At 36.2% G+C, this 23,194-nt stretch overlaps 1 protein-coding gene across 1 annotated transcript in view; it reads left to right on the top strand.

Moving 5' to 3' along the window:
- Positions 1–23,194, top strand: part of NRF1 (nuclear respiratory factor 1) — a 143,211-nt gene that overhangs the window by 60,286 nt on the left and 59,731 nt on the right. Inside the window, 3 exon segments of the mRNA XM_079149804.1 lie at positions 5,488–5,602; positions 8,713–8,839; positions 20,797–20,937. Coding sequence (XP_079005930.1) covers positions 5,488–5,602; positions 8,713–8,839; positions 20,797–20,937 — 383 coding nt within the window.

The following is a 23,194-nucleotide window of genomic DNA, read 5'->3' as shown; positions in this document are numbered from 1 at the left end:
ATTTCAGAAGACACTGAATGCTCTGAAGAAAGTAATAAGGTAAAGTAATGGTGAGAGAAGGGTGGCACAGTGAGTGGTTTGAGAAGCTTCTCTGGAGATAGTTGTGATAAACAGGCAGTTAGATATCAGCAAAAGAAAGAACATTTCAGAATGAGGAAATAACCAGAGCAAGGACTCACTGATGGGAAATGGGAAGGAGGTCAGTGTGGTTGGAACCTTGTAAGCAGAGCAAATGGTGCAAGATGGCAGGTGTGAGTCAAACCGTGCAGGGTTTAAGAGCTGTGCGGGTTAAAGAATTTGCAGAGCTACAGAGGCCATGGTTAATTGTCTGGACTTGCATTTGAATCCTGACTCCACTTAATGCTAGCTAGAGGATTTTTCTGAGGTGTGGGTCTGTAGCATTCATCATATCTGAAAGTAACCCAGAAAAGAAGAATGACCATCCATCCATCTTACCACATTGTACCTCAAAAATGCTTCTAATTCCCATCAACCCAGACAACCCATAATTAGTGTTGATTTTCAAGGCAAAATGTTCAGAAGTAGTACAACAAAATGAAGTCAATAGATAATAAAAACAATAATATCTCAAGATAGTCAGATGTTTTGGTGTCAGTCACCAATATGAATTTTAGATTTCTTTTTAAGAAATATTAAATTTATTCTTTTATTTTCTTCAAAGTGAAAGGGATAGGGTAACAAATTATGTCATGTGGTCTGTAGACATAATTAGTACCTTGAATGTGATGTTTTGAAAAATTGCCACATATTAAAGTATAAAATACTTGAATATTTAAATATAGAAACATTCAAGATTGATATGATAAACACATGCACCCACTTACGCATTTTTGTCAATTATTACTGCTATTTTGACATGTTTACTTCAGTTTTGGTTTTGTTTTTTTTTTTAAAGAAATAAGAATTTCAGATGTGGTTGAAACTTCCAGTCTACCTCTTTCTAATCTTGTTCCTCTCCCTAAGGAACCATTATTCTGGATTTGGTCTTTCTCATTCTCTTGCATTTCTTTATATTTTTGTCCATTAAACAATATTTAGCATTGTTTTGCATATTTTAAAATTTTTTATTAATGATATTACTCTTATCCTGTATTTCTGGAGTACTATGTTTATTTAATTTAGCATTAATCTCCAAGATTCATTCATGACAATAATGTGACTATGTCTTTTCATTTCTGCTTTTTTTTGGGATTGAACTCATTATCTGAACATCTCATTGATAGACACTTAGGTAATTTATAATTTTTTGCCATCATAGTTGCTGCAAATGAAAATAATTTTATATACATTCTTGTGCATATGTGTGATAGTGTCTGTGGATATGGCTTTCAAATTTTTATAATGTCCCACAGTAATATATTTTACATTATGATCCAGAATAAATAAATGGACGTGTAACAGAAATAACAATTTTTTGTGAAATAATACTTACCCCTATTACAAGTGATATACTAGACTATGTTTTGGTCTATTCTATTTAACAGTATTTTAGTGGAAAAAAACCCTGCTCACTAGTCATGAAAGGGTCATAATCTGCAATTTATAAAATACTACTTGAGGAGGGTATACAATAGGAAGGAAATTAGAGGGCCAAAAATAGGCACATTTTCAACTTTACTAAATATTGTCTTTCCAAATCAGTGTGTTAACTTAAATTTCCACAAACAGTATACTAGTGTGGTAGAGCAAAATGGGAATGTTAGCAGTTTAAGAGCTGACAGGCTGTGGTTTTGCATGCTGATGTTCTGCAGCTGACATTTAACCATAGGGGCTTGCAGCAGCTAACAGGTATCCTACAGTTAACAGCAGTAGCAGAATCAGTAAACAAGTAACAGGGACAGAACAACCCACCTTTAGGCTTAGTGCAATAAAAGTCCCTAAGCTATATGAGCTAAGAGTTCCTGGGCTGTTGACAAGTTTGTACCCATATAAGGAATGTAGAATGCACCCTCCAAAAAAGTACACCAACTCTCTTGCCTTGATGCACCCAAAACTTGCTTAAGTTTAAAAGTAAAAGCTCTGCTTTTCTCAAGGTTCAGACTTTGGGAATTATCCCTCTGGGCTGTGGCACCACTATTAATGTGTTGCTTCCAGATCTCAGTGTCCTGACCCTCATTTCCCACTACACTAGACTAGACTGCCTGTTGCTTTTCATCCTCACATTTGGTATTATTAGTCTTTTTCATTGTTGTCAATCTGGAAGATATAAAATAATATCCCAATGATTTTTTTTTTTTTTTTTTTTTTTTAACTTTTTGCAGTGCTGGGGATTGAACCCCAGGGCCTACAGCTCACAAGGCAACCTCTCTACCACAGAGCTGCATCCTCAGGCCTCAGTGTTGGTTTAATTTTCATTTCTCCAAGATGTAGTCTGTTTTTCTACATAGACAATACACACACACACACACACACATACACACATACAAAATATTTTGTGTGTGTGTGTGTGTGTGTGTGGTGCTGGGGATTAAACCCAGGGCCTTGTGCTTGCAAGGCAGGCACTCTACCAACTGAGCTATATCCCAGCCCTCAGCACCATATTTTTGATAGTCTTTTCTTACCTGTCTGCTCACATGGTAGAATGTTTATGAACTTTGCAATTCAGTTTTATTGGTTTGTCTATCCCTGAGCCAGTTCTGCACTTAATAACTGTAGCTTTATAGTGACTATTTAATTACAGTGATTATTTGATATGTGGTAGAGTGAGTGCCCTTCCTTCTTAATATCTTTTAAATTGCCTATTCTTGGCCATTGTACTTCCATTTAAATAATAGACTCAATTATCAAGTTCCACTGAAACCCTTACTGGGATTTTCATTTGAATTGTGTTGAATTTATAAATTGATCAAATTAAGCAACTTTATTAATAATAGCATAAAACTGGAAATAACCCAAGTGTCCATGGATAAGTAAACTGGTTTATTCTTACACTGGAATATTACTCAGTAATAAAAAAAGAAACAAACTACTGGTATATATAGCAACATGGATGAATCTAAAAACATTTTTCTATGCAAAAGAACTTTACTCAAGAGAATATATACCATTCTGTTTATACTATATATTTTATTTAAAGTTCTAGAATAAGCAACACCAAAGTAGGGTGAAAAAATCAGAAAATAGTAGTACCCTTGAGAGGTAAGGGTTAGGAAGGGGCATGAAACAACTTTCTGTATATATATTTTGATATATATTTATTTATTTATTGACTGTACACTTGGATTTGTGTATTTCATTATATGTAAATTTTACCTCAGGAAAAAATCACAAAACAATATTGAACTCTAAATAATGTTATGCCTGCTGAAGTATTTAAGGCTATCATTGATATTTGCATTTTATTTCGTGCATTGAAAGAGTCTGGATCAATGAATGGGTAGATGTGTGTAGTGAAATATTAAAATTCTTTTAATTTTTGCTTAATATGTGAAAGTATTCAAGCTAAAATGTTGGATTACTACAACTCAATAGCAAAATAAATAACCCAATTTTAAAATGGGCAAAGGACTTGAATTAGATGTTTCTCTAAAGAGTTAATAGATAACCAACAGGTATATGAAAAGATGCTTAACATCACAGAACATCAAGAGCTGTAAATCAAAACTTGTTAGGATAGCTGTTATCAGAACTATGAAAGATAACTAGTTTTGACAAGGTTATGGAGCAATCGGAGTTTCCTCAAAAAGTTAAAAGTAGAAATATCATAGGATCCAGCAGTTCTACTGGATCAAAAGACTTGAAATCAGGATCCCAAAGAGATAATTACACTCCCATGTTCATTGATGCCTTGTACACAGTAACCTTAATGTGAAAACAAGCTACACGTCCATTGATAGATGAATGGCTAAAGAAGATACAGCATATATATACACAAAATGGAATATTCGGCCTTACAAAAGAAGGAAACCCTCATGTGTGACAAATGGATGAACCTTGAGGACATTGTGCTAATTGAAATAAGCCAGTCACAAAAGGACAAATACTGACTGATTCTACTTAGATGAGGTATCTAATTAATCAAACTCATAGAAGTGGCGAGTAGGATGGTGGCTGCCAAGGACTAGGGGGAAGGAGATCTGGGGAGTTTATGTCCAGCAGAGTTTCAGGGCTGAAGAATGTAACCTAGTGGTAGAATTTTTGCCTAGGGTGTGCGAGGCCCTAGTTTCAATCCTTAGCACCACATGTGTGCATGCACGTGCACACATACACACACACACACAAGGTAGCTTCATACATGCAAGATGAATATGTTCTTGATATCCACTGGCTCAAAATTATGCTTATAGTTAATGTGTAATACTGTCCACATTTATAAGTTTGTTAAGGTAGATTTCAATAATATTAAATATGCTTACTACAATTTTATGAAATAAAACATTGGAAAAGAATGCAGCAATAAGATTTTTTTTTTCCCTACCAGGTGTTTAAGATGGAAGGAAAGCAGTCATATATTTTCAACTTGCTTTGGGAATCTTTAGAGACATTTATTCAAGTTTGACCGATTATACTTCTAAACAACATGTACAGAAGCTCATCTGGGTATTCCCAAAAGCTTATTTTAATTCAGTCACTTAGAATATACATGCTGGTATCAATGTGGGCAATTAAATTTATATTCATTTAACCCTTTTATAGGGTTCACTAATAAAGATAAAAGTAGAATATCTTTTTAAAAAGAAAAGGAAATGTTGTCTTTGATATGTTGAGATTGCAGGTATCAGAGACTGTCATTGTTCTTTATGGTTACCCTTCATCTACCCATCAAAACACACACACACACACACACACACACACACACACACACACACACACACAGAGAGAGAGAGAGACTATATGAGTTTTAGGGCAAGCTAGATCAAATTTTATTAATACTTAATCTCCTTTCCTCCAGGATGCTTTCATCAACTTGACCTTGTGGTCATTATCTCCCATTTTTGGCAAAATTCCCAAATATACAAGAAAAGTTTTCAATTAAGATGATATTCTTCCACATATTCCTCTTATAGGTGATGTTGGAGTTCCAGGTGTGAGTGATTTCTCTTAGTACCTTAACTTGACTGCGTCTTGGAGTAATGGGAAGAGGGCACAGGAATGAAGATGAAAGTAACTTGTCTCAGTTTTGGCAAACTTCCCTCTTAATGCAGTTTGTCCTGGCACCTCTGAGATTATTGCCATAACAGACCAAACATGCTGGCAAAACAGCTTTATAAAACTTCAAGCTGGTTTGTGGTGGGGAGGTGTAAGTCATTTGTGCTGTAAAAAGATTCATTGTAAGTTTTATTAGTAAATCACAATATAATTCATGTAAAACAATAGTGAAGTATATTGTTAATATCAGAAACATTCCATTTTCCTTGACTGTATTCTAAGAAAGAAATGCTACTTTTTTTTGTATATCTTTAATTGCTTTCTGTCTTATACAGTTGCAGGTTTCTGCCTAATCTCAGCACATACTTATTATTTCAGGTCCTGTGGGAATGGCTGCTGCTGCTGCTGTGGCAACAGGGAAGAAACGGAAACGGCCTCATGTGTTTGAGTCTAATCCATCTATCCGGAAGAGACAACAAACACGTTTGCTTCGGTGAGGTCTCCCTTATCCCTATCATTACACTCCCTCAAATGCTTCATGCATAGATGACAGAGTTAGAACATGCATTATTAGATTCCAAACTGGAGTCCTTGATGATAGATATACTCTAAATTACACTTATAAAATTAAACGGATAAAAATCTAGAAATATGATTTAAAGGGTGTATTATATTCCATTAATTCAGAGAAATTTTGCTTTCCATGTGCCAGCATTATTCTAGGCATTGAGACTATATCAGTGAATAACAAATTCCCTTTAAGAGCCTATATTCTGATAGAGGGGGAAAGAATAGAAGAAGAGAAACATGCCTTGTTGGATTGACTATAAGCGTAGTGGAAAAAAATAGAGTAAGGAAAATGTAAGAAAGTAGGTGGGGAGATGTAGTCACTTTTCTCTTATAGGGATGGTCTGAGAAATCTTTTTTGATAAGTCACACTTTGAACAAAGACCTGAAGGAACTGAAAGAGCAACCATGTTGATGTACAGGGGACGAGCATTTCAGGCAGAAGAAATATCAGGATCCAAGACTCTGAGGTGGGGAACATGGCAGTCATGTTAGAGGGCCAGCTGGGGAGAACAAGAGAGGAATGATGGTAGAGTCTAGAGGAGAGCCCCATCAAGAGGTCTTATCCTTCTGTATCAGGATTTTAACTCTTAACTTGGAGTGAGGTGGGAAGTCAGTGAAGGTTTTTGACCAGAGCAAGGAGAAGGTTTTTGACCAGAGCAAGGATACAATCTGATGTAAGTGCTTAAAAAATCACTCAAACTACATTCAGTATATGGAATAGACTGAAAATAGACTCTGGGTTGCAAGAATGGAAACAGAGCAATCATGAGGTTATGGTAGTAATACAGGTCAGAAATGATAGTCTTGAAACTAGTGGTGCAAGCTGGGCACAAGAGCGCATACCTGCAATTCCAGACACTCTGCAGGTTGAGCAGGAGGATTACCAGTTTGAGGCCGGCCTCAGCAGCTTAGTTAGACACTGCCTCAAAATTTCAAAAAATTATTTAAATTTTTAAAAGGGCTTGGAGATGTAGCTCAGTGGTAGAGGACCCCTGGGTTCAATGCCTAGAACCAAAAACAAATAACAAACAAACACACAAACAACAACAACAACAAAAAACCCACAAAGACAACCCAATGTTGCAGCAGCAGAAGTTGTAAGAAGTGGCCAGTTTCTGGATGTATTTCAGTAGTCAGCTCAGCATGATTCCTTGATGAATTGGATGTGGAGAGTGAGGAAAAAAAGGAGTGAAGAGTAACCTCAAGATTTTTGGTCTGATTACTAGAACCAATAGAGATGGCATTTGCTGGAGGAGGAGCAGGTAGAATCAGTCCTCTGGTTTGTAGTGTGTTACACTTGTATGCCTCTTAACCCTTAAGCGGTGATATAGAATAAGCAGTCGGATATGGGTCTAGAATTTAAAGAGAGTTCTTGACTGAGAGCATTATGTACATACACGTAGTGTTTAAAACAATGAGAGTAGGTGAGGTCACTTAGGGAGTAGTGTGTACTGAGACCTGGCCCACTCTACCCTTTCAGGGTTGTAGAGATAAAAGGAATCAGCAAAGAAGTCTAAGAAGCAATCAGCAACTCAGGAGAAAAACCAAAGTGCAAAAATTGTTTCAAAAGGATGATGTATATCAGCCCTGTCAGATATGGCTTACAGGCTGAATAAGATGCAAATTGACCATTAGATTGAGCAGCATGGATGTCATGATTAAACTTAATGAGTCTTTATAGGATTGGGGAGAACAGAGAGAGAATTGAAGATAGTGAATGTCAACCATTCCTTCAAGGAGCACTGCCAAGTTTCTTGTTGGGTATCTGGTCCTTTGCTAACTACTACCTTGAAAGAGTAGACTAGAACCCAGAAGAATTATGAAATGTAGGACTTTAGAATAATCTCCCCAGACTTCTGTTTCATCCATTGTCGCTATACAGTATTCTTTCCTTATTTGTGGGTTTCCTTTCTAAGGTTTCAGCTACCTGCAATTAGCCATGATCCAAAAATAGTAAGTGGAAAATTATCGAATAAATAATCAGTAAGGGCTGGGGTTGTGGCTCAGTGGTAGAGCATTTACCTAGCATGTGTGAGGCCCTGGGTTCAATCCTCAGCACCACATAAAAATAAAAAATAAAGGTATTATGTCCACCTACAACTAAAAAAAAAAATTGAAAATAAATAAATAGTCAATAAGTTGGAAATAAATTTTATTTTACAGTGTATTTTTATAATCATTTTATTTTATGATGACTGCTGTTAATCTCAACTGTGCTTAATTTATAAATTAAACTTTATTGTAGGTATGTATGTATACAAAAATATATTAAAAAACAATATATATAGGATTTGATACTATCTGATTTCAGATATCCTGTGGGGGTTATGGAACATATCCCCCACAGAGAAGTGGGGAATACTATATTTGCAAAGAGAAGGAGGGGAACTACTGTATTTGTAAAAGTTCTTACTCCATGAGTTTGTAAAATCTGGTAGGACTAAGTGTTATTGTTTATATCACAATGGAAATTTGATGCTACAGTGTTTTTAAAATAGTATTTTTGGATAAAATTATGTCAGTGAGAGGGCTGGGGTTGTGGCTCAGTGGTAGAGTGCTTGCATCATGTGTGAGGCACTGGGTTCGATCCTCAGCACCACATAAAAATAAATAAATAAAATAAAGGTATTGTGTCCAAGTACAACTAAAAATATAAAAAAAAATTATGTCAGTGAGAAATAGTGACTATCAATAAAAGAAATTAAAAGCAAGTCATTTAAACCCCTTCACTAAGCTTGAAGACGATACAATGAAGTCTGTAAGAGATCTCAGCCACAATCCTTGAAAGTAGCAGTAGGTGGTGTTGGTTAAGATTAGGAAGGATATTGCTGTGTTCAAAATTGTCCAAGGCAAAACTCTTGTATCAGTGGGCTACTTTTTGTTCCGTAAGAGGATATCACACCTCACACTCCTTTCATGTTTGGGTAAAACAATAAATATCTGATCAGAATTCTTGCCAATTTAAGTTTGACCTTTGTGTCACTATAATTTTTCTTCTTTAACTGCTTTTCTTCTCTTACCATTCTGATTCAGGAAACTTCGAGCCACATTAGATGAATATACTACTAGAGTGGGACAGCAAGCTATTGTACTTTGTATCTCACCCTCCAAACCCAACCCTGTTTTTAAAGTGTTTGGTGCAGCACCTTTGGAGAATGTGGTAAGTTCGAACTAAGCTGTGTGTTCAGATGCCCTTTGCTTTGTGTGGGTGTTGTCTTTTGATCTTCTTTCCAGTACAATAGTTAGCACTTTTGTATTCCCCTCATCCAGGGGACACTGATTTTCAAACGATTTAATACACATTATTAGCGTTTCTGCTTTCTTTTTTTTTTTTTCTCTTTAGATATGTATTTCTTAAAAATTGAAGGATTATAGTTTACAAGTGTTTCTGCTTTTTATAACAAGGTATTTTACCTCATCAGATGCAGGGGAAAAAAAACAAATGTTTTGTTTGTTAAGAAACCAATGCAAGATTTTGTAAGAATTATGTCTGAAACCAATGCTAGATAATTCTAAGGTATCAATTTTTGAGGGAACATTTGATTGACCAAATAGTTGAGTTATATATTTAGAATCTTTTTTGCATTTCTTCAAAGATTAATTTAATACTCTACTTCAATTGAGAAATACATTTGAAAAATATGTTGCCCAAGCTGGTCTCAAACTCGTGGCCTCAAGCAATCGTTCTGCTTCAGGCTGGCAATTCTGAGACTGGAGGCATGTGCCAACTCACCCACCTTGAGTATTTTGATTTTATAACTATCCATAGTTAATTTTCTAAAAAAATAGTATTTTACTTTTGCATACTTACACAACATAAACTACTCTTTCTCTGGTCTTGAGTCATTAGTAATCATCTGTCAGGATTTAAATTGCATTTTGTTTCTGTGACCCTAGAATTAAGATGCATATTAGGACCTTTCCTTAGAAGAATATGATAGAAGGTGTCTAATTCAAAATGGTGCCTGACAAGTATTCCTTACCATCACACTGTTGATAAATAAGAAATTTGGACATAACTTTTCCTCTTCAGTACTGAAAATCTAAAACAAAGATACTACTAATAAGAGTAATAATGTGATGTATGGAAAAGGCATCTAGAAGACTCAGACCAATACTTCTGAAAATTACTCACTGAAAAATCCAAAAGAAAGTTTTGGGAAATTGTTGGCATCCTTGATAGAATACAAAAAGATACAGTCTGTAAAACAGCATAGACCAGACTGACTGAGATAATAAGCAGTATTTGATAAATGTAGGTTAAAAATGTAAATACCAGCAAAATTAGAAGCACAATACAAGAATTAATAAAATGAGGTTTATCTGTGCACCTAGTCTTCCAGACCATTAAAGAAAATAAAAACAAAAAGCCAAGACAGTATGTGAAAGATCAAAAACAAGGGAAGAAATTTAAAATAAGAAAGATAAAAACACAAAATATAAAACAAGGTAATACTAGTGAGGCCAGCTAATTCTGTTGTAAGCCATAAATATGAATGATTTAAACTGCTTTGTTAAAGACAAAGATTTTCCTTCAGATTGGAACAACAATCCAAATTGAAACCTAACTAATCAATTTATATGACATACTTACAGCCAATCAAAAATATTAAAAGTAGGACTGGGGTTGTGGCTCAGTGGTAGAGTACTTGCCTAGCATATGTGAGGCACTGGGTTTGATTCTCAGTACCACATGTAAATAAGTGAATAAAATAAAGGTCCATCAACATCTAAAAAATACATATTTTTTTAAAATATTAAAAGTAGCTGTAAATGGTACTACCAGGAAAGTAAAAGACAACCCATGGAATGGGAGAAAATACTTGGAAATCATATATCAAAAAATTTGTGTCAAGAATAAAGAAAAACTCAACAATAAATGGGCAAAAGTTCTGTACAGAATTTCTCCAGAGAAGATAGAAATAGTTAGAATGTAAAATGGTACAGTTGATGTGGAAATCAGTTTTACAGTTTGTCAAAATGTTGAAAGCAGAATTACCATGTGCCCTGGAAATTCTACTCCCAAATTATACCCAGGAGAACTGAAAACATGTTCAGAAACAAACTAATAAACAATGTTCATAACAGCATTATTCTTAGTAGCCAAAAAGTGGTAATAACCCAAATATTTATCAACTGATGAATGAATAAATAAAATTGGTATATCTATACAGTAGAATAGTATTCAATAAGAAAAAGGAATGAAGTACTCATATATACTACAGCACTTTGAAAACACTGCTAAGTCAAAGAACCCAGTCACAAAAGGCCACGTATCATATGATTTCATTGTTACGCATTGTCCAGAATTGACTAATCTAAATATAAAGAAAGTAGATTCATGTTTGCCTGGAACTTGGGAAAGGGGAGGGGGAATGGGAGTGACAGCCAGTGGGCACAGGGTTTTGGAACAGGAATATGAAAGTGGTTAAGTTAAATTGTGATGATGATTGTAGGACCCTAGGATATATTGAATTGTACACTTTAATGGACTGAATTGTATGGTATAGTAAGATGAATAATGTCTCACATAGATATCCAGGTCTTAATCCCTGAACTTGTGTTACTTTGGTTAAAAAAAAAAAAAGACTTTGCAGACATGGTTAAATTAAGGATCTGGAACTGGGGAAGTTACCCTGAATTATGCAAGTAGACCCTAAATGTAATCACATATCTTTATAAGAGGGATACAGGGGCTGGGGCTGTAACTCAGTGGTAGAGAACTTGCCTAGCATGTGTGAGGTACTGGGTTCAATCCTCAGCACCGCATATGAATAAATTTAAAAATAAAGGTCCATCAACAACTTAAAAATATTAAGAAAAAAAGAGGGAGACAAAAGGAAATTGATATAGAAGTAGATATGTTGGTGGAAGCCAAGAGGTTGGGTAGGTACAGGGAAGGGCCCAGGAACCAGGGAATATAGACTAGGCATAAGCTAGATAAGGCAAAGAAATAGAGGATCCAGCCTGCCAACAACCTTGACTTTATCCCAGAGAGGCCAGGAAAATAAATTTGTGTGGTTTTAAGCCATTGAGTTTGTGGTAATTTGTGGCAGCCAGGAAACAAATACATATGGTGTGAATTATATCTCAGTAAAGCTGTTATAAATGTTAAAAGTAAAACCAGGCAAAAATATGTCAGGCAAACATCTGCAAAAATAAATCATGGCCAGGTGAAGTGGAAAATGCCTAACATCCCAGTGGCTGGGGAGACTGAGGTAGGAGGATCTTGAGTTCATAGCTAGCCTCCCCAACTTAGGGATGGCCCTTAGCAATTCAGTGAGACTCTTGTCTCTAAATAAAATACAAAAAAGACCTGGGGATGTGGCTCAGTGGTTGAGCACCTCGGTGTTCAATCCCTGGTGCCAAAAATCAATCAATCAGTCAATCAATCAATCAATCATGGATCACAGTACTAATAATCAGATGAAGCCAGATTCTCAAGGCAAAAATGTATTAACTGGGAACCAGAGGTCATTTAGTATTGATAAGCAGTATAAAATTATAATGAACTTTTTATGCCACAGGTAACATTAGAGCAAAACATGTAAATTGAAAAGTTAAAATGTAATAAAAGAAAAAGGAAAACTTCCAAAATGGTAGTAAGAGCCTTTATTATCTTTGCCTGAACAGAGACACAAAATATAAATGAGAATATAAAAATTAGAACAATAGAATTCATAAGGTTGTTATAAATAATACATATAAGAAGAAACAAACACATGGAAAAAATTAATGAGTTAGTAAACAGAAAAAGTAGTTGTTAAATTCAAGAATTGGTTCTTTGAAAGGTCTAATAAAATAGGAAGCCTTGCATACTAAGGAAGAAAAATATACAGCCTTAGACATGAAATACGGTTGAACAGTTATACAGGTAGTCCCCCATGTAAGATGGTTGGTTTTTACCAGTGTTTTGGCTTTACTGATGGTGCAAAAGCATACTCACACAACCATTCTGTCTTTCTTTTAGACACTGTTCAACTTATGATGACTTATTGGAATGTAACTTCATTGTTAAGTCAAGGAACTTAAATCAGTAAATCACTAAAAACTTAATCAGTAAATACTGATCAGAAAGATAAAAACTAATGAAGTAATATAAGTAATATGCAGTAAGAAAGTTCTGTATTTTAATCCTGTTTTTATAAATTAAAAAACCCAGCTAAGTGGCAAAATGTAATAAGAAAAAAGAGCCAAAACATGGGCCAGTAGAACAGACCTCAGTAGAACAATAAATATATTAACTAAAAACTTCAATAGAGCAATAAACATATAAAATTAGAAAAGTGATTAAAGAACTAAACTCCTCAAAGAACCACTAGGCCCTAATTATTTTTGTTGACTTCTGTTAAACCTTTTTTCCCCTCCTCATATCAGGGATTGAACCCAGGAGCACTTAACCATTGAGCCACATTCCTGGTGCTTTTTATTTGGAAACGGGGTCTTGCTAAGTTGCTTAGGGCCTCACTAAGTTGCCAAGGCTGGCCTCTAACATGCAATTCTTTTACCCCAGCCTCTTGAGTCACTGGGATTACAGGTGTGCAGCACCACATCAGAAGATTTCTGTTAAACTCTGAAGTTATGAGCAATTCCCTGCTCTGTTCAGTGGTCCTGATATTCTTAATGGTATTAAAGAACTAGAGCCCATTATTCACCATAATCAGTTATGCAGCATATTTTATCACATCATTCCACATTAATAATAAAGAAATTAGTTACATTTTATATTTTATAATATTAATATCTAGCAATTATTGAGTGCTTGTTATGTTCAAGGTATAGTTACGAACACTTTGTATTATTCATTTATAATTTGAAAACTGTGTTATTTGCATTTCGTTCTCCTGCCTGAACCCATCATAAATTTTTCTTTTGCTCTTCTAGCTGGAGGCTAATCAAAGTTATAGAATAATTAAAATGCAATAGACCTGTTTATTTTTGGAATATAGACTTCAGATTCAAGTTTGTTTTAAGTATTTGTTAAAAAGAGATTAAAAGATGTACTGAGCCTTATAATAGTGTTGGATTTTTATAATTTCTAGAGTGTTGTTTATTTCTACATATTGTACTTTGCCCATATTACTTCCTTGCCCACAATTAAGTGTGTAGCAAGCCACTGTGAACAAAGTTAAATGGCTCACAACAACTGGAAACGTTTTTTTCAAAATAATAACAGCAATTATAATTTATTGTTTATAACATGCCTATTTTCTTCTGAGCACTTTTTAAGTCATAACTATATGATGTATATATCTGACATCTGTGCTTTACAGATGTGGAAACTGAGGGTTTGATACCTTAAATATTTTGGCCAAGCTAATGGTTAATATTCTTAATATAAAAAGAGCTCTCAATAATCAATAAAAGAGCTGGCGCGGTTGTGCATACCTGTAATCCCAGTGGCTTGGGAGTCTGAGGCACGAGGATTGCAAGTTCAAAGCCAGACTGAACAACTTAGGGAGGCTCTATGGAACTTAGCAACACCCTGTCTCAAAATAAAATATAAAAAGAAGCCAGGCACAGTAGCACACACCTGTAATCCTAGCAGTTTGGGAGGCTGAGGCAGGAGGATCTTGAGTTCAAAACCAACTTCAGCAAAAGTGAGTGTGGTAAGCAACTCAGTGAGACCCTGTGTCTAAATAAAATACAAAATAGGGCTGGGGATGTGGCTCAGTGGTCAAGTGCCCCTGAGTTCAATCCCCAGTACCCCCCCCAAAATATATATATATATATATTTTAAAATATATATATTTAAAGTACATATATATATATATATATATATAGAGAGAGAGAGAGAGAGAGAGAGAGAGAGAGAGAGAGAGAGAGAGAGAACACAGGTGCACATGTTGGAGATGTGGCTCAGTGGTTAAGTGCCCCTGGGTTCAACCCCCAGTACATCCCCCCCACCAAAATCAATAAAATACTAACAGAGTAATAATGAAGACCCAAAGATATAACTTTGAATATAGATTAGGTATTAGATGATATTAATAAATTATTATTTTTGTAGGATATAATCATTGTATTTATATATGATAATATTATTTTTCATTACAGTGTCTGTAAAATGCACCTTAAATGGTCAAAGAAGCATTGTGTGCCAGAAGTAATTGTATATATGCATGTAGATGGTAGATGAAATAATTATGGACAATTATTGAGTCTAAGTAGTAGATGCAGAGGCACTTATTTTTACCATTCTTTCCACCTTTATGCTTACAAATTTTCATTTAAAAATTATTTTAAAAAACAAGAATGCTGGGCATGGTGGTACATAACCATAATCCCAGCTACTCGTCGGGGCTGAGGCAGGAGGATCAGAAGTTCCAGGCCAGCTTAGGCAGTTTAGCAAGATAAAATCTAAAAAGGGGCTGAAAATATAGCTTAGTGGTAGAGTGTCGCTGGTCTCAATCTTCAGTATGGGTGTGGGGGAATGTCAAGGTGGCGGTGCTGCGTACCGCCCCCACACAGTGCTAGCAACTACAAAAGGAAAAATACAAATGACAAAACAGAGAATTTTAAAGAAATGTGAGTTAAAACAAAACGCCATCTTTAAAAAAAAAAGCCATCTTGATTGACTCATGTTGTTACCAAATATGGAAAAGACATTTAACCTACAATATGGACATGTCAAAGAGTTTACATTGTTAAAATTTTTTTAGAGGGCAGGTTGACAAGATAAAAGTTAAAGTACCCAAAATGCTCACTTTTTAACTGTTTCCTTTTTAAAAATTTTTAAAATTCTTTTTAGTTATATATGACAGTACAATGTATTTTGATGTATTCATATATGAAGTATAACTTCCATTCTTGTGGTTGTACATGATGTGAAGTTATACTGGTTGTGTATTCATAGGAGAACATAGGAAAGTTATATCAGATTCATTCTACTCTTTCCTATTTCTATTCCCCCTCCCTTCCCTTCATTCCCCTTTGTCTAATCCAATGAACTTCTGTTCTTCCCTCCCTTACCCCTTATTGTCGTTTAGTATCTTCATATCAGAGAGATCAGCCTTTGCTTTTTGGGAATTGGCTTATTTCACTTAGCATGATAGTCTCTAGTTCCATCCATCCGACAATGCCATAATTCATTCTTATTTATAGCTGAATAATATTCCATTGTGTATATCTACCACATTTTCCATTTGTGTTTATGTATCATTTTCTGTTGAAGGACACCTAGGTTGGTCCCATAGCTTAACTATTGTGAATTGAGCTGCTCTAAACATTGATGTGGCTGTGTCACTGTAGTACGCCGATTTTAAGTCCTTTGGGTATATGCTGAGGAGTGGGATAACTGGGTCAAATGGTGGTTCCACTCCAGGTTTTCTTAGGAATCTACGTATTGCCTTCTAGAGTGGTTGTACCAATTTGCAGTCCCACCACATCTTAGCCAACATTTATTGTTACTTATAGTCTTGTTAATTGCCATTCTGACAAGAGTGAGATGAAATCTCAGTGTAGTTTTAATTTGTATTTCTCTAATTAATCTTGTTGTTATATAACCTTTAAAATGATTTTATTTACATAAAATGTAGAAGCATATTTTTAAAAACAGTAACATCCCATTGCTCATCTATTTACTTACTCAACAAATAACTATTTAACGCTGTTAGATACAAAGTATGAGATAAGGAGTCCATCTAAATCCTTTGAAGTTTCAAGGTTCAAAACTAAGAACCCGTGGGTCTAGGAGAAAACTGGAGAGGAGGACTGAAGCAGGAGAGGAAAGGAGTCTGGCCCTGGGGCTAGAGAGAAAACAGGAGGAAGCTGGCCTAGGCTACAACCTGGGCCTGGCTTGAGACCAGCTATGCTCCAAAATCACTAGTTTGAGGACAGCTTTGTGGTAGGGCAGCTCTTAGTTATATAACCCCAATGACAATGTATTTTTAATGTCATAGGAGCTTGTAGATAAACTTTTTATTAAAAAAATTTTTTTTATGGGACTGGAGTTGTGGTTCAGTGGTAGATCGCTTGCCTGGCATGTGTAAGGCCCTGGGTTTGATCCTCAGTACCCCATATAAATAAATAAAGATGTTATATCCATTTACAGCTACAAATATTTTTAAAAATAATTTATGGATCTTCTTTAAGATTCCTCTTGTATCCAGAAAAGCTTCAGAAATACAAAAGAATTTTGGTATCTTGTGTGTGTCTGTTTTTGTAACCTGACTAGAGGCCCATTGATCCTATAGTTGTACCAGCCAGTTTCCATAAGCACATTTTGTTCCCAGAACTCTAATGAGTCTACTAAACATCCTGAACACCCTGTACCTCTGGTATTCATGAGAATGTTTGCTAATATACTACTGTATTTGTCTAACTATGTGAAATATTTCATGATCTATGTTAAAAATATGCAAAAAGACCTAATCCCTGGGCTTAGTAATGTCATGCACCGGCTGTATATAATATATTCTGTAAACAACAATATAAGTAACACATGATTATTTAAGACTGCAAATTTAAAGGAGGAAGAGAATTATGGCAGGAACACTTTGGAATCCTTTTCAGAGAACTTGGGAATAAAGTTGGGCCTTGAAAATGGGTAATATTTGGATAAAAAGCATAATTAAAGACCCAGAGGTAGAAAAGAACTTGCTAGATGCAAAGGTTAGTGAGGAGGCTGACCAGCCAAAGAGGGGAAAAGGCAAGTGAGTTGTATACAATAGATCCCAGGCATCCATGGGGTGGGAGGTCCATTCCAAGATCCTCAGTGGGTGCCTGAACCCCAGATAGAATCGAACACTGTGTATACTATGTCTTTTCCTATACATATGCACCTGTGATAAAGTTTAATTTATAAATTAGGCACAGTAAGAGCTCAATACCAAAAATAAAAACTTAAAATTTTAACAATATACTGTAATAAAATTATGTGAATATGATCTTTCTCTCTTGCAAGAAACAAGAGAAATATTAGTATTTTTGGAACACATTTGACCATTGGGAACTGAAACCACAGTTAAGGGGACTATTGAACTGGGAACTCAGGGGTGCTATTCACATAGTCTACATAGGTGGATAGGCACAGCTGGATTCGGTAGCAAAGGAGTATTGGAAAAGTAGAAAATGATTGAAAAGGTTGAAATACTAGACTGAGAAGCTTAAACTTCATCCTATAATAAACAGGGATTTATAGGAGGTTTTTTTTTTTTTTGAGAAAAAAAGATAATTGATAGTGAAGTAGCTGAATATTCAGGTATTGGAGCTAGATAAACAGTTTGATTTCCAGCAATACTCCTTACTAACTGCATGATATGGGGAAAGTTACTTAGTTTATTAAGCCTCAATTGTATTATCTGTAAAGTGGGTATAACAGTATTTTCCTTCCAGAATTATTGTGAGGATTGAGACAACATATACAGTGCTTGGGACATAGTAAGTGTTCAGTAGATGTACTTGATAAATGTTTAGGAAATTTAAAATATCATTAGTATATAAGATGAATTGGAGAAAGATTGTTAGCTGATTTTGATTTTAAGTGATTTTTATTTTAATTATGAAATCAGTTGACATGTTGTAAAGTGACAAAGACTTGATCTGTGATACTTGGAATAGAAGGCACAATTTAGAACACAAATGAATGCAAATCATCCTGTATGTGACATCTTTAGTTATAAGATGCACCATTTATGTATCACAAAGAAAGAAAAAGCATTGACAAATTCTGATACAATGTTTAATCACCTAGAATGTTTGTTGTGTACTTACTGGAAGAGTTCTTTTAAGGCCTTAGCCATAGCTTTTAATCATGTATCACTTATGCATAAACATAAGAAGAAAGTGTTAGTGAAATAAAATATTTCTGAAATTTCTTCACACTGAGGTCATCTCTTGAATTGTTTCTTACTTTAGTCATTGTTTTCTATGTTTTTTCATGCAATTTTGTTTTCCCAAGCCACCATAAGTAAGAAGCAGGTACTTCTTGATCTTTGCAGAAATTGTCATTGGGAAGGTTATCATATCACAGTCTGAATTCACATTCCTTTCTCAGGTGGTGCTAAATGACTTGCTGGCTAAAAAGGTATGGGGTTGCAGTGTGTGACCAGATATAACAGTTATGTATGTGTAGGACTGATAACTGTGCTTCCTTATTGCCTGTAGTGTCAAGATATATCTAATATCAGAGGACAGATAAATGTGGGAGGAGAAATGCATCTCAGGCCAGGAATGGTGACACAGTCCTGGGGAGGCTGAGGCAGGAGGATCACAAGTTTGAGGCTCTCTGGTCAACTTCTGAAACCCTGCCTCAAAAATAAAAAGGACTGGGAATGTAGCCTAGTGGTAGAGTGTTTGTCTAACTGAAGTCCTGGGCTTAATTCCCAGCACTGCAAAAAGAGAGAAAGGAATAAAAAAGAGAGGAAAAGAAAGAAAGAAAGATCTCAGAATTGAGAAATCAGATAGGATTGAAACACTAGCTTTATAATCCTGGGAAATTTAGTTTACTAAGCAAGCTTAGCTTAGTGCTGTGTTTTGTTGCAAATTACTCTGAGGCATGCTCTACCAGCATTATTTTAAAAATCAAGTTGTTTTTAAGGAATTGTATAACACTGATACTTTTGCAAATTATTGGGATATGAACTCCTAGGATTCTAGTGACCTATAAAAAGAGCTGAAATTGTTTGATCCTGGCTAGTGTAAAACCGAATGATTTCCCATCTTTGAATGTGAGGTGTTACCAGCATAATGAAATCTGTTTTTTATACTATTATCATTCATTCTTACTATGGGCCTATGTGTACTATGAGGCTATAATCTGATGCTCCATTAAAATTCAAAAACCAGAACCCAGCCTTATAAGATTCAAGGTTTGTTTGTTTGTTGGATGTTTTTGTGGGTTGGTAGTATAAAAACAACATAAAATACAGAAATATTGAAAATAGAAAATATAACCCTGTTTAGTTGCTGTGGCAACACAGCTGCTTATGTTACAAAAAATAATAATGGCAGTGATTTTTGAAATTTTTTGTGTTACTAATCAGGATAAAACTTTTGAGTTGTAAGTTTGTATTGTTTTCTTTCACCTTCTTCCTTATAGGCCTATTTGCAGGATCCTTTTACTGCAGAAGTTGAATCACATAGCCAATAATATTTACTTTTTCAGATACTTGGGATAGAGTATGGAAATCTTTCTTTTTTAATCCTCATAATGAGATATCAATAGGAAAGTATGTCCTCAGAGTACAGTTTACTTAGCAAAAAACCCAGAACTCAAACATCAGAACTTCTGGGCAAATCTCATTTTCTCTTTTTCTTTCTTTTATATCCCAAGATAATATCTTGAGGCTTGAAAGCAAGTTAAGTCAATTTCCTCTCCCATCTTGTCACATTTCCATAATTCCTTTGCTTCTTTGTTATCCCCAGAGTTGTCCCCCAGACCCCTTGTGTATTCTTCTAAGTGAATGAACCAATCAGAGGTGGTTATAGGATCCAGTGTCTGTCTGCCCTTCCTGCTCATGACAGAAGAATGTGTTCATGTACATTGTGCTGTTGCAAGGTTCTCTGTCTTGTGAGAGATGTTCACTGGCAATGGTGAGAAATGGAAGAAAGAACAATACTGGTTCAGACCCGTGCTACAGCTGCATGGTTTTGAAGTTCATGCTCAGAAAGGGAGGAGGGTTTGACCACTGGGGCTCTCTTTGGTCCTGAGCCTTATTTGTAATGACACTTTTGACACTCTGCTACAATATATGCCTCTGGTTTTTTTTGTTTTTTCCTCCCGATTCTCTTTAGTCATCCTGTTGTGCACTTGAGAGTCTCCTTTGTGGTAGTCTAGCTTTGCAGAAAAATAGCAGCAGTTTCTTAGCAGGTTACTTAGAGTTAGATCTGGCCTGTGTTGACTGTGAAAACATGATTTTCTCTGAGAAGCAGTATTTTCATAAAACTTTTCCCATTGGTTCCTTTCCACTGTTGTTACCCGTAATTTCATCACCTTTTCATTTAATTCTGTTTAGTGTGATGTCTTTGGGGTCAGCAAACTAGTTGCAGGCGTGTTTGTTTTTAGGGCTCTGAAGTGGCTCGGGGAGGCCTGCCCCACCCTCTTGCTTGTTGCTTGGCACCAGTCCTCCGTGGTTGTTGGGCATCTTGTTTACTTCTGCCCTTAATTCCCTGCAGGTGCGAAAATACAAGAGCATGATCCTGGAAGACTTGGAGTCTGCTCTAGCAGAACACGCCCCTGCACCACAGGAGGTTAACTCAGAATTGCCACCTCTCACCATCGATGGGATTCCTGTCTCTGTGGACAAAATGACCCAGGTAAGGGGCGGGAAGTGAAGAGGAGACACAAAGGCAAGAGGCACTGGTGTGGGCGGGCCTCTGATCACCTTTCCTAGTTTTGTCCTTGGTGTTTCAGAGAGAGAATGAGGTACAGACTGGTGTGGGATGGTGAGGCAGTAGCAACCTTGGAGAAGACATGGTAGTGCCAAAAGTATGCTCCCAAAGGAGAGCATCATGTGCTCTCCTTCTGTTGGCAGTTCTGTCCTTTCACTGGGACCTTTATTTAGGTTGATAAAGAAACTTAACTCGAAGTTGGTTTAACAGGTGAATGTGAGATTGTTAGGAGTTCGATCACAGTCAAGTGGGACAAGTTTAGTCTCAGGTTGAGCTGTTCCTTCTTTCCATGGAAATTCTGAGAACCACCACATTATTTCCAAGTAAAGCTCCCCTCCCCAGAGAATTAGAACATAAAACTGCCAGGCAGACTGTCACACACCTGTAATCCCAGCTATTCAGGAGGCTGAGGCAGGAGGACTGCAAAGTTTAAGGCCAGTCTGCGTGACTTAGGGAGATCCTGTCTCAAAATAAAAAGGACTAGAGATATAGTTCAGTCCAGTGGTAGAGCATTTGAGGCCTTGGTTTCAATCCCCACTATTGCCCAAAAAAAAAAAAAAAACAAAAAACTATAAAACTTAGAAGGACACCTACCTGAGTTACTCATTCTCTCCCTCTTCCTCTGAGATGGGAAGTCAAAATATACTTAGCTTGAGAAATCAGCATACCTCATTAACTTTGTCTAAAGATTGTCCCTTTTATGGGTTTTTTTTAACTTTAAAAGTGATAGGTTAAGATCAACATTTTTATAACATTTTCCAATCTATTTCTTAACTAATGTATTTCTGTCTTGCTAAATCTAGTTGTCAGTTTTCTTTCCATGGCTTGCTGAGTCTCCCAGCAGTGTTTAACTGAGTTGATTTCTCCTTCTTTCTTAAAACAGTTGCTTCTCTCAGTCTCTGTGACCCCTTACTCTCCTGAATATCTTCCTGCCTCACGAGCTACTACCTACGGCTCTTTTGCTGGCTATTCTTCCTCTTATCTCCTGATCACTGTTGTTGTGTCCCAGAGCTCAGGCCTGTGTACACACCAGCTTATAATCACTGAAATGTCCAGTACGTAATATGCCCAGACAGGATCTTTGGTTGCCCCCACTCTCCACTCCCTGTTCTGTCCCTGTGTTACCTCTATCAGTTAATAGCACTACCATCCATCTGGTCGCTGAAGTCCAGGATAAGAATAATTCTTTGGGCTTGGGTTGTAGCTCAGTGATAAGAGTGCTCGCCTAGCACATGTGAGACACTGGGTTTGATCCTTAGCACCACATTAAAATAAAAAAGTAAAATAAAGATATTGTGTCCATCTATTTAAAAAAGAAAAAGAGAGAATAATCCTTATTTTTCCATTCTGCTTCTTCTCCCTACCTTCTTAATTTATGGGCAAATGTCAATTCACTTCTTTTTTCTTTTTGTATTACAGACTGAACCCAGAGGTACTTTCTCACTGAGCTACATCCCCAGTCCTTTTTATTTTTTATTTTAAGGCAGGGTCTCACTTAGTTGGTTAGGGCCTTGCTGAATTGCCGAGGCTAGCCTCAAATTTGTGATCCTCTTGTCTTAGCCTCCCAAATTGCTGGGATTTCAGGCATGTACCACCATGCCCAGCTCAGTTCACTTCTGAACTGCACCCCAAACCTGATCATGTTTCTCAGTTCCCTTCAGCACCCAGGCCAAGCCTTTAGCATCCCTCACATCAGCTATTTTGGTTGTCCCTGATCCTACTGCTACCTTTGTTCTGCTACAATTCATTCTCATGTAGGTAACATAGAGATTTTGTTTTTAAACTTGTTTCGATCCTTTAGTGGTTTTCCACTGTTCCTAGAGTCAAATTACCTCTTCCAAACTGTCCCTACCTCCTCAGTCAAGGCTACGGTCACAGTAGTTCTCTTCCTCAGACACTCGAAAGCCCGACTTTTGCTTTTGCTTTATTCCCTTTGCCTGAAACATTGTTCTCCTAGATCACTGTACATTGACTTTTTCTTATGCAAATCCCTGACACAAACATTTCTTGATTATCCCATCTAATCAAAAAGTTTCTCTTCCCTCCAAGTCATTGGCAAACACATCCCTGGTGTTGTCTCAGTAGCAGTTATCACTGCCTGAAATGATCTTACTCATGAACTTTCACACTAGCTTGTGGTTTGTCTCTCAAGTTAAAATATTACAGTGGGGACTTAATTCCT

Source organism: Sciurus vulgaris, assembly GCF_902686455.1.
Source record: "Sciurus vulgaris genome assembly, chromosome: 8".
Classification (NCBI taxonomy): Eukaryota; Metazoa; Chordata; class Mammalia; order Rodentia; family Sciuridae; genus Sciurus; species Sciurus vulgaris.
Note: the sequence above shows the minus strand (reverse complement) of the source record. Positions and strands in the feature narration are given on the sequence as shown.